Below are 12047 nucleotides of genomic sequence, written 5' to 3' on the forward strand. Positions count from 1 at the left end.
TTTTAAAATTACAGCTTACTGTCTTAAATTACACGGCGTTTAATGCGCTCCCGGCGCCCCCCTCCCCGGGCGCGGGCGGGGCCTGGCGGCATGGGGGCGCGGCCTGGCGAGAGGGGCGGGTCGAGGGGCGGGGCTTGCGCGGCTCCCCGCGGCCGGCTTCGGGTCGGGCGCTGCGTGCGTGCTGCGTCATGGCGCATGCGCTCCGCCCGGGGCAGGAAGCGTGGCGGCGCCGAAGCGGTCTCCGGAGCGAGGCTCCCGGCTCGCGCGGTGAGTGCGCCCGCCCAGCCGGTCCCGCCGGCTCCTATCCGGTCCCGTCCGCCCCTCCCTGGGCGCCGCCCTGGGGCTCGGCGGCGGCGGCGGAGGAGCGCGGTGGCGCGGCCGGGCTCGGTGCGGCGCGGAGCCTAGGCCGAGCCGCCTCGCGTGACGCCGCTCGCGCCCCGCCCCCTCGCCCGGCAACGCGGCGTGTCCGTTCCCCCCCCCGCCGCCGCCGCCGCCGCCAGGGCCGGGTCGGTCGCTGCGCTGCCCTGCCCGCCCGCCCGCCCGCCGCCGCCCCTCTCCCCGCGTCGGGCCGTGTCGGGAGCTAGTCCGGGGCTGCTGGTGTGCCTGGCGGTACCCGTGGCAGTGCGGCGCCTCCCCGTCGTGCGCAGTCTTACTCGAGAATATCTTCTAGGTAAGCGCGCCGCTTCGCATTTTGCGGTCCAAACGTTAACGATGCCATCGTGTGACTGAATACATGCATCCCTCGTGTGATCACAACCCGCAAAACAGGTACTGCGTCTCTCGGTGCTGAGAGACATGTAAATTTTAGGGAATGCTTGCGGGCAGGGCTGCCAGCCGCCCTTTGGGAGGTCCCAGAACCGCTTGTGCTGCTGGGTCGGGCCTGCAGTCCTGGTTTAGGGTGTTCCAGCAGCAGCAGCAGGCTCAGGCCCTCCAAAAACTAAAGCTCGCAGATCAGCATGGCTCTACTGTTAGTCAAGCAACAAAGCTCCAACATGAACTGTTTAGCAGCAGGAAAATGCTAAAGAATCACTTCTTGGCCACCTCAGTAGCATCTATATGTGGTGCGCATTGTTTCTTACAGCATTCCTTCACACAGTCAGAACTGTTGTGCTCACTGTCTCCTGTCTTTAAATACATATTTAACATGATAGTTTTATCATTTAGGATGGGAGGTAGCTAATCCATGTTACATTTGGCTCAGCTGATTCTCTTGAAACAGATACTTTTGGTGTGTCCCTTCCATGGTATTTTTATTTGGTGGATTCTTCTGAAATTGCTTGTTTCTTTCTTTTGTTAATTATTTTGACTGAATTTGCAATAAAAGAACTTTAACGAGCCAAACTGATGGTTGACAGCTAGCATAGTCAACTCTATTTTAGACAGAGCTCTTAGATCTGCTATTTTTCCAGTTTTATTGCCCACATCTATAGGCTGAGAATTAGCAGGTAAGTGTTCTGAAAGAGAAATTTTCAGAAGAATAGAAGTGGATAAAAGAAGGCATGGAGTCCTGCAACACCAAAATCAGTGATTTTTTTATTTTTATTTTTTAATCGTTGATTCCAAGATTTCATAGCCTTGTCCCTGAATAATCTGAAATGTGACATCCTGTGATGGTGAAGCTGCAATTGATTCTTTTTTACTTATTTCCACTTAAAGGAGGAGCTGTGAACAAAGAGTTCTTTTTGTTCAGTTGTTTTGGTTGCAAAAGAAGGGGTTTCAGACAGAGCAGACATTTTGGCTACTGAACAGTTCACAGTACATCAGAGCTAAACAAATGAAATAGCTAGCAGTAATTCTGATCTGAGGAGAAACTATCTGGAGCTGTAGCTTAAGATGCAAAAACATTTTTTGGAGAAGATAATCTGTGTCAGCATTAATGTTAATTTTTTAAAGAAAGTTCAGAGGCTTTAGAATTGCTTCAGAAACTGTTTTATTAGCTTGCAAAGGAAATAATACTTGGTCTTCTATAATGCAGACTTCTAAAATATTTATTAAACCTATTCTATCCTTGTAGGTACCTTCTTTCATATTTGCAATAAAAATGGCTGAAACAGCTCCCGATGCGTCTGAGAAACTGGTTGTCATTCACTCCAAAGCTCACAGAGATACCATTCTAGCTAATTTTGAAGAACAAAGGAAGAAAGATTTTCTTTGTGACATTACTCTGATAGTGGAGAATGTTCAGTTCAGAGCCCATAAAGCTTTGCTCGCTGCCAGCAGTGAATATTTTTCGATGATGTTTGTAGATGAGGGTGAAATAGGGCAGTCAATTTACATGTTGGAGGGAATGGTCGCAGACACTTTTGGAGCACTGCTAGAATTTATCTACACTGGTTATCTCCATGCCAGTGAAAAAAGCACAGAACAAATTCTAGCTACTGCACAGCTTCTAAAAGTGAACGACTTGGTATGGGCGTACACAGACTATCAGGCCAGCCATAGCCCAAGTAATGCATTACCTGCTTCATCTAACAGCGGAGCTTCAGTAGCTATTACTGCAAATGACATGAAAAATGGAGATCCACCAAAGCGAAAACGAGGGCGACCAAGGAAAGTCAGGAATGCCCAAGAAGAAAAATCAGGAGCAAATTCTGCTGAAGATGTGCAACTGAGAGAGAATAATTCCATGCAAAATAAACAGAATTTTATGAAAAAAGACATTACAGCAGAAGAAATAGTTGTCAGTGAACAGGCTCCCGTGAGAAAAGATGCAGAAGAAACTGAACGTGCTTGCAGCTCAGAAGATGCCGTGGATCTGTCAGCTGAGAAAGATGAGAATTTTGATCCCAAATCTCAAGGAATGCAGAGCACTCAGAGCCGATACAGCAAACGCAGAATAAAGAGATCAGTCAAGCTAAAAGATTACAAACTTCTTGGTGATGAGGATGAAAAAGGACTGGCAAAGAGAACTGATGGGAAAAAAAAACGTACAGGTTCTGAAGCTCGCTGTAAAGACTGTGGCAAAGTATTTAAATATAATCACTTTTTAGCTATTCATCAAAGAAGTCATACAGGTAGGCATTAAGAGACTGCTTCTTTTGACTTAGTGACTTATTGCTAAATGCAAACCAGTTGTTTTAAGTGTGGACTGTTGGATCAGTGTGCTGTTTTGGACAATTCTTGCTGGAGACAAATTGGGGATGGTGGGTCTCTGAGACCATGTTCACTGTTTTCTTCTTGCTGCCAGGCCTCCTAGCCTTTCTACATTTTACCTTGATTGCAGTTTAGTTAAGCATTTATCTATTAAAACATTGAATTATATGACAATATTTAAATAATTATTTTATTGCTACCTGAAGCTTGTCTCTTTCTTTTAATTCTCCTTATCACTACTCAGAGGTCAGTTTTTAATATGTAATGCGTTGCAATGCATCTCACTATCAGCTTAGAATATCTGCTGAGAAATAATGCACTGACATTTACATTTGTAAATCTTGTGCTTTTAGGGGAGCGCCCTTTTAAGTGCAGTGAATGTGGCAAAGGCTTTTCCCAGAAGCACTCTCTTCAAGTTCATGAGCGGATGCACACTGGAGAACGGCCGTACACGTGCACAGTCTGCAGTAAGGCTCTAACAACAAAACATTCTCTTCTGGAGCATATGAGCCTACATACGGGTAAATATTCCAAGGCAAATGTAATCTCTGTCCCCCAAATATGTGCATTTCTGAAAAGCGGTATTAATGATCTCTCTCATGTGTGCTGATTTTCATGCTCATTTTGGATGTGGCTTGTATTATAATAAGTGATTTTCTTTACAGGGCAGAAGGCTTTTACATGCGATCAGTGCGGGAAATACTTCAGCCAAAAGAGACAGCTCAAGAGTCATTATCGAGTACATACAGGTATAAGGAGCTTGGATTGTAGAGCTGGCTGATCATCTGGGTTGATTTGTCTTTGTAAAGATTGACTAAGGCTATGAATGTTCTTCAGTGATATACTTAGGACTCTGTTACCCTGATCTGTGGTATCTTGATGTAACAATGAATAGCGGGGAAAACGCTGAACAGTGTTTAAAATAAAGAATGTTTAGAAAGATAGTAAACTGAAAAGGACTTATCTGATGATGACATATTAATTACACCGTATTTGAAAAACAACTTGATTATTTTAGTCCTGCTCTCTGTTTTACATATAAGCTAGGAGTTTTATACAACAATTATGTCCACTGCCTTTTGTGCGAATTGCCTCGTAATTTTCCACTATTTTGGACTAGCAATACCAAACAAGCTGTGAGAAGTGTCCTGCTCACTTCTGTTCTAGAAAGATAGAGGTTAGATTATACACACAGGAAATGGTGGAAAAATTAAGAATTTACAAAGCTTCAAAAGCAAGTGGGTTTGGGGGTGAGCAAGAGTCAGTACTCTCTCTTCCCTTAATAAGATTAAATAGGGAAATGGGTTTGAGTAATTCTGCTAGTTTAGATAGGGAGGAGAGAGTGAATCACCTTTTTGTTTTCTTTCTATATTATATCAAAGTGGTTATTTTACAGGAAAGTGCTATAACAAAGATCACTGAAGAGATACAGGGGATCACTTATGCACTGACACTTTTTTTATTATTGCGACAAGGCCATTCATTGCCGGAATGTAACCAGTGTCGTCGCAAATTCATGGATGCAGCTCAGTTAAAGAAACATCTAAGAACGCATACAGGTAATAGTCAGTTGTGGCTTTTTTCTTATTATTTTTTTTCCTTGAAATAACACAGACAAAACAATATGTTGGGCGTGACCCTCATCTTTGGGGGGTGGGCTTCTGCTATACGTGTATATAGCGATATGTATATTTCTAGTGAAGAGGTTTGACATCAAGAATACATAATGAGCACAAAAAAGCTCATATTAAAACATCCCACAAGCAAGGTGTATTATAGGAAGAGCTGTTTTTTTCTGTTGTTAGAAAGTCTTCAGCAGAAAATGCCAATTAGCTCTCCTGTGATAAAAATCTGGACTGGGAATTCAGTTCATCAGGAGAGCCACATCCAGCATGTATTGGGCGTGAAGTGAACTAAGTAGTTAGAGAAAGTATATGTCCTAAATGATTTAGGCACTCCTGTCTGTGAGGGATGGATGCTTATAACAGCAATATTGACCTGAAAATAACTGTTTTGGTTTTCCTTTTTATTATGCTGTAATAAACCAGATGTTGGCAGGAGGTGGGCTCGGAGAGATGATTTAAGGCAAGGGTGTTTTAAAAGACTTGGGGCAAAGTGAAACTTGAGTGGCTAGGTAACAGGAATAAAAATTTGATCTACACTGTCATAATGACTAAGCATAGGCATCTTAAAGCAGTTTTCTTTGAATGGTAAATTTGCAAGAGATTTCTAAATAACTTTTTGTTTTAGAGTAGGTATAAACAGTGGCAATTGTTTCCTCCCAAAAGCAAATTATTCTTAATTACGTTGCACTCGGTTGTAGTAAAGTATACACAAAATCAAGCTGCGTATCTTATTCATGTCCTTTCCTTTCTTAGAGGAAATAACATAGCTGAACATGACACTTTTCAATATTTGCTTTTATGATTTTCTTTAAAGTCCCTAGGATATAGGGTCAGAACTTGTTGTGATTTGGGGAGTTTTTGATTTATTCAGGATAGCATTTACTTTCAATACTTGTGAATATTGCATTTTCTGTTCAGGACAACATAGTGTACCTTGACACGCGCACACAGTAGTTCTGTATCTGAAGCTGGTACAGTTCTATAAACATAGTGGGAAGTGAGTGTGGTAGCAAGTGAGAGGAGGAAGTGTAGTAGCAAGGTAAGTTGCAAAAACAGATGACTAAGATGGGTTCTAGCAGAAACAGAGTTACAATGTATCTTGCTTCCAGAAAAGACAATCCAGGTAGCAGTATTGTCAATGCAGAAATACCATTTGATCAGTCCCTTCTCAAAACCTTCAGAAATAAAGTTCTGAGGATTTGGGGTTGGGATCTTGACATTGATGGTACTGTCCTGCTTTGGCAACTGTTCTGTAACGTGGTGTGTCATGAGAATACAATCTAGGTTTGAAGTTAGCTCTGTTTTCAACAGGAGGCTGGACTGGATGACCTCCAGAGGTCCCTTTCAACAAATTTTTCTATGATTCTCTGGTACTTTCTCCTAGTCCCCCAAAGCCATATGAAAACTGATCAGCATTGCAATTCTATACTAAATGTGAAACTTCCCTGGAAATTGGCTACTGCCTCATCCTCCATTAGTTTCGATGTGCTTGAACAGTGTGAATTACCACAGTGGTGATCTGGATTCCCATATCTAGTGTCTTAAAGACACTGAATACAACAGGAAAAATGTTATGCTGTGACTTAGACTTTGTCAGTTTTTTTTAGTCTGTAGTACCTTTTTTATTGCATATTTATTTATTGTGTACCTTTTTGTTTAATGTAGTCACTCTTCTTCTACTCAGGCACAAGAATGTAGTAAAAACCCAATTTATCCAACTTCTGATAACCCACCGTAAGCTAATTTTTACCACACTGGTGTTTCCTCATTATGCACAGGATATCATAGGCCTAGGATGGAGCCTTACAGGAAGCTAGCCGGCCTCTTAAGATATTCACTTTTCAGGTCTGGAAGTATGGGCCCACTCATCTGCATGGTGCTGAACATGAGCCTGGCATTAATGTCTACTAGTTCAGGGTCAGGCCTTCTCAAACTTGTCTGTTCCGTGTGCAGCCAGCTTGAGGCATCTGCACCTGTGTCACAGGCATGTCTTTTATTGCTCCGAGGGCTTGGATCACCTAATTCTTGATCTCCCAAGGGGACAGTCATCAGAAATGTGCCTTTAAAATTTTATAGCTTCATTTAACTAGTGACTTCCTTCAATTTCAGATACTCATATTGACCCATGACAGAAACATGAGGATTTGACTGGCATTTACACTTGCTACCGTGTACAGAGATTTAAGCATGAGAGGCATAACATGTTTTTATGGATAGAATACAGGTCTGAGATTCAAAAGATGATGATTCTAGGCATAATTATCCTTCTCTGTAAAATGTTTTTAAATATATTGATGAAAAGTGCTATATAACAAGCAATGTCAAACTTCTTTTTGTCAGGTGAGAAGCCATTCACTTGTGAAATTTGTGGCAAATCATTCACAGCTAAAAGTTCTCTTCAGACTCACATTAGAATTCACAGGTAGAGTATGTAACTTCTATTCTGATATATTAATGTGGTGGTTGTTCAGTTATAGGATGGTCAAGGCTTGTTACCATTATAGGTGGATTGACTGACATTTTTGTTTAATCTATTTTTGTTTAGTATATTGGAACTGATAAAAAAAATTTAAAGAGTTTATTGAACATAACTTTTATATGTTCATGGTGTTCTTACATATTTTAAAAAATACCCTTGTTAGTAGAGGAAAGTATTGCAGCATTAAGTATTAGCGTGTCAACACGTTATAAGATTCTTCTCTTTTTGTGTATTGTATCTGTTCATTAATGACAATATACTTACCTCTATATTATTTAAGAGAAAATTTTACTATGAGCTTTTGTTTGACAGCAGAAGATCAGCCATGGTGTAAAAAAGTTATTGGAGAGTTTTCCTGTAGTCTATTGTGTCTTTTTAACTTCATTAGTTAAATTTTACCCACGTCAACCTGATGTATTGTATAAAGTCATGTCATATTTGAAATCGCTGAAGTACTGTTGTAAGTCTTACATAAAAGAAAATGTTTCTGGTAAAATGCCTTGTCCTATAGAGACAGACATCAAATTAAGATGTAGACTTATGTCAGCTTTTTTCTGTTTTAAAATCCTAGCTGATTTTAAAATCCTAACGTTCTTAAAATAGTCAGTGCTTATAGTTGTGTAAAGTAAGTTTTTGTGTTATCACATTTTTGACTGTTTTTGTCCATTTTCTCATGTCAAGATCTAGCAGCATAGAATTTGTACTTTCAGTATTACCACAGGGAGGCAATTCTGTTATCTTTGTAGCTCTTGAGCACATACTAATGAAAATATCGTGCAATTCTTGAACATCAAATAGACAGAAATATTTAGAAAATCAAATAGAAAACATTTTTAATGTGTCCATTTTTAAGTGCTTATGATATAGGAAAATAAACATTTAAGTCTTTCATTGTGTAATAAGTTGCCAAAAGCAACACTTTCAAAGCGAATATTTTAAGGAGGTCAAATATATTCTTTTGCAGGGGAGAAAAGCCATATTCTTGTGGTATATGCGGAAAATCCTTCTCTGATTCCAGTGCTAAAAGAAGACACTGTATCTTACATACAGGCAAAAAGCCTTTCTCCTGCCCAGAATGTAGTTTGCAGTTTGCCCGTCTCGACAATCTGAAGTCTCATTTGAAAATTCACAGCAAGGAGAAGCAGTTTCAGGAGGCCAGCAGTGCTCTAAGCAGCAACACTAATTCAGAAGAGGTGAGAAACATTCTTCAGCTGCAGCAGTATCAACTTTCCACCTCTGGAGGGCAGGAAATTCAGCTACTGGTTACGGATGCAGTGCATAATATAAACTTCATGCCTAGTCATAATCAAGGTATTAGTATTGTTACTGCAGAAAATGCCCCAAATATGACAACAGAGCACACTGCTAATCTCTCACTGCTTGCTCAGCCACCACAGCAGTTGCAGAACTTGTTGCTTTCAGCTCAGCAGGATCAAGCAGAACAAATCCAAAGTATCAATATGATGGCAAACCACATTGAGACTGCCCAGCCTGAACAAATGCATGTTATCACTCTTTCCAAGGAAGCACTAGAACATCTCCATGCTCATCAAGGACAAAACGAAGAAATCCACTTAGCATGATCTTAACATCCAGCTCAGCACATGCAGCTGACTCGGGAATCAAGTCAACAATCTCACTCTAGCCAAGATACAGTCCCTTCCCATCAAATCAGTGATGAACAGAACCAAAATGTACGTGTTCCTGAATCCCATCAGCAATTGCTGTCAGTAAATGAGTCATCTCATGAGCATCCTATTCAAGACCAGACTTTTTGAAATGCTTATTTGCCGTCAGAGAGCTAGGCTATAGCACACTTCTCATCCAAGCAGTGATTACACATATCACACTTCCTTTTGTACAGCATAATCTATTTGTAGATGCATTTCTTGGTGATTTTTTTTTTTTGATGGGTGGCATTCAATTTTCTTAATCTTATTTATTTTAGACTTTTATTATTCCTGATTGGTATTTCTCCACTCACAAGTGATTAATGCCTTTTTTTGTGCCTCATACAAATTTGGGTCTACTGAACAGATATTTGGCCCCTTACTGCATTTCAGTGTGCATCTCCAGGGAAGTGTACCTTGCCACTTGAAAACAGTGTGTAGGATATCTGCTGATGAGGAAGCATGACTTATCTGATGGAGTTGGCGTTACCTGAACTACAGTCAGGCCTCAGATAATCAGTATTTTTTGCAAAGATAACACCATTATGTCTTATGTTTAATAAGCTTTCTCTCTCCAGGTTAATGTGTTATTTCCAGTGTGACCATTCCCTTAAGTGCATTTTGATTTATTGAATACCAAATTTGTTTATGCTTTTGGTTGGAATCTTTGTAGCCTTTGACTGGCTCTGGTTTGCCCCTTCTATATACTGTATGCTGTAAGAGTTTTGCTCCTTAGAGAAATGTTTAAACCATTGCGCTTAGTATAGAGGTAAAGAGATGTGGTGGTTAGACTGGACAACTTAAAAACCCAGATTGTGTTCTGTTAATTCTACCGCTCACTCACTGGGTGACTGTGGGCAAGTCACTTGACCTCTGTGCCTTAGTTTCCTCATCAAGGAGGTGGGGATAATGTTCATGCATTCTGCCAAGCACTTTGAAGAGCTTTTGATGTGGAAGGCACTGTATATGGAAGTACAAAATATCTTTCCTGACAAGGCTCAGTCTGAGCTAAGGAGCTAGTTTATAATTAAAGCGTTATTTTTTGTACTTTTGAGAGCAGGCTGCAGTGTTACTTTTAATATATGTAAAAGCTTGTAATTGTTATTGTGGAGATTTAATAATGGAGTCGCTTCAAAGTGTAATGAGCTATATAAATGGGGCATATCATGTTAAAGTTGTACAGCTATTTTGGTTGACTAGATTAGATGTGTACAGTTTATGTTTTCAGTGACTGACTGCTTACAAAAAAGAGCTGATATCTTAATACAATGCCATAACGGAGTATATACTCTGCAGCTTCAAGTTCGGCTACTGATCACATCTCACTTAATGTACTAGTGTGTTAAAATCCAGATAAATTGCCATTGGTACTTAAAGCAATGTACACAATTCTCACTTAAGTTTTGAAATGTCATATTCGTGATTTACATTGATATTGGGGTATATTTCTGGTTTTAACAAATGAAAAATGTAAAAATTAAGGAATTAGCAGATGAATTTAAAAAACAAAACAAAAAACCTTTGTATGTTCTTGGCTTATGACTGACCAGAGTGTGTCACTGGCAAAAAAATTCATAGAATGATTTAGGGTGGAAGAGAGACCAGATGACCTCTGGAAGTATCACCTTGCTCAAAGCATGTCCAGCTAGATCAGGTTGTTGTGCAGCTGAGTTTTAAACATCTCAAAGGATGGTGCTACACAACCTCTCTAGGCCACCTGGGCCAGTATTTGACCATATTCAAGGTGAAAAATGTTTCCTTTATAGCTAATTGGAATTTCCCATGTTCCAGTCTTTATCCAGTGCCCCCCATCCTATCACTACACTTGCAAGAAATGTCTGGCTCTGTCTTCTGTACGGCCTCCCCTTAAATAGTTGAAGGCAACAGTAAGATCTTCCCAAAGCCTTCTCTGAAGGCAGACCCAGCTCTCTCAGCCTTTCTTTGTACATAATCTGGTCCAGCTCTCTAATCATCTCCGTGGCCTTCTGCTCCGCTCGTTCCAGTACATCAGTGTCTGTCCCCAGTGTCTGGGGAATCCAAATTCTGGATGCTGTTCAACATCAAAATACAAAGTATCTAGCTGGTGCCTGAAGCTGTGCTGCTGGAATTTGGGGGTGTCAGGTTTTTTTCAAAGTACTAAATCAGTTTTTATATAAATCAGTGATGAAGGGTAGGCAGTGGGAATAAATCAATACAAAAAATGACCTCCCACAGCAAAACTGCAGTTTGGCTTTTCACCTTTCCCTCTCGGAATGGAGAAATACTGTTTGCGCACTCTGTGCCACCAAAGAGAGCCAGCATGTTCTGCTGTTGTATTTCAGAAGCTTGAAGCTTTGATGCTGCAAGAACAAATGAAAAATAGTGAAACTCCCTATAATGTCCACAAAAATCGTGCTGATTAACTGTATAAATACTTAAGATTACAATAAACTGTTACATCCTAACAATTTTGGTTTCATCTAAAATACTGTAATGTGGAACCATAAATACTGTCTTATCATAAGTTTACAGGAGCTTACACAGAGTTCCTTCTCTGCCATAATCTTAATGTGTGAATCCTGAAATGGTTAAAAGCTGGTTACATCTTAAGTTAAATTCTAAGACTAAGCTAAATTCTAAGTAAATTAACTGTTACTTTTCTCTTTTTCGAGCTTTAATTTGTTCATTGTGAAGTTTTCCCTTTAGGATAAGTATAATGCTACAGTTTGGTTTGAGCCACAGTCATGTAGTGATTGCTAGCTGCTTTCCCATAACCAAAAAAGATGTTTTGTTTTTCAATTTTTCTAACACTCTTTTTCTATCAAATTACCTAATGAGCAGTGAGGAGAATTACTTCTGTGAATAGCACAACAGTGACTAATCTTGCACTCTGCATTGCTTAAGCTGTCAGCACGCATTTTAGCTTGCACTTGAGAAATGAGAAACATGTTTCTCATACTGTAAACATTGCGCTTTTTTTGACACCATTGCTTTCTTTGTAGTGAATAAATTTCTGTTGAAGATGAAAATAAATCCCTGTTCCTTGTGTGCATTTTTTAGGGCTACAACTAAAGCCTATGATTGTTCTGAATTTGAAAGGAAGCCCCTTCATCTTTGCTTTTTATTCTAGCTGCCACTAAGAACTATTTAACAACAACAAAAAAGCATGCCTTGCATGCCTTTAAAACTGTGCTTCAAAGC

At 40.2% G+C, this 12047-nt stretch overlaps 1 protein-coding gene across 4 annotated transcripts; it reads left to right on the top strand.

Moving 5' to 3' along the window:
- The first annotated feature begins 187 nt into the window (after positions 1-187).
- ZBTB24 (zinc finger and BTB domain containing 24) lies at positions 188-11879 on the top strand. 4 transcript variants are annotated; one of them, XM_067293872.1, is made up of 8 exons: positions 188-267; positions 671-768; positions 2015-3014; positions 3447-3614; positions 3759-3842; positions 4476-4652; positions 7059-7140; positions 8162-11879. In XM_067293872.1, the coding sequence occupies exons 3-8, from the start codon at positions 2042-2044 to the stop codon at positions 8778-8780; spliced, it is 2103 nt and encodes a 700-aa protein (XP_067149973.1). In that variant the 5' UTR covers positions 188-267; positions 671-768; positions 2015-2041; the 3' UTR covers positions 8781-11879. The 4 variants fall into 4 exon arrangements, with proteins under 4 accessions (XP_067149973.1, XP_067149975.1, XP_067149976.1 ...); XM_067293874.1 differs by having other exon boundaries at positions 4569-4652; XM_067293875.1 differs by having other exon boundaries at positions 7059-7145; positions 8162-8193.
- Positions 11880-12047: the final 168 nt, after the last annotated feature.

Source organism: Apteryx mantelli, chromosome 3, assembly GCF_036417845.1.
Source record: "Apteryx mantelli isolate bAptMan1 chromosome 3, bAptMan1.hap1, whole genome shotgun sequence".
NCBI classification, from domain to species: Eukaryota; Metazoa; Chordata; class Aves; order Apterygiformes; family Apterygidae; genus Apteryx; species Apteryx mantelli.

Bases quoted from the DNA above. Each gene is read 5' to 3' on its own strand.
- ZBTB24 (XM_067293872.1), top strand. From the start codon at position 2,042: ATGGCTGAAACAGCTCCCGATGCGTCTGAGAAACTGGTTGTCATTCAC. The intron at 3,615-3,758 runs GTAAATATTCCA...TTTTCTTTACAG, and splicing joins GCATATGAGCCTACATACGG to GGCAGAAGGCTTTTACATGC. The intron at 4,653-7,058 runs GTAATAGTCAGT...TCTTTTTGTCAG, and splicing joins ACATCTAAGAACGCATACAG to GTGAGAAGCCATTCACTTGT.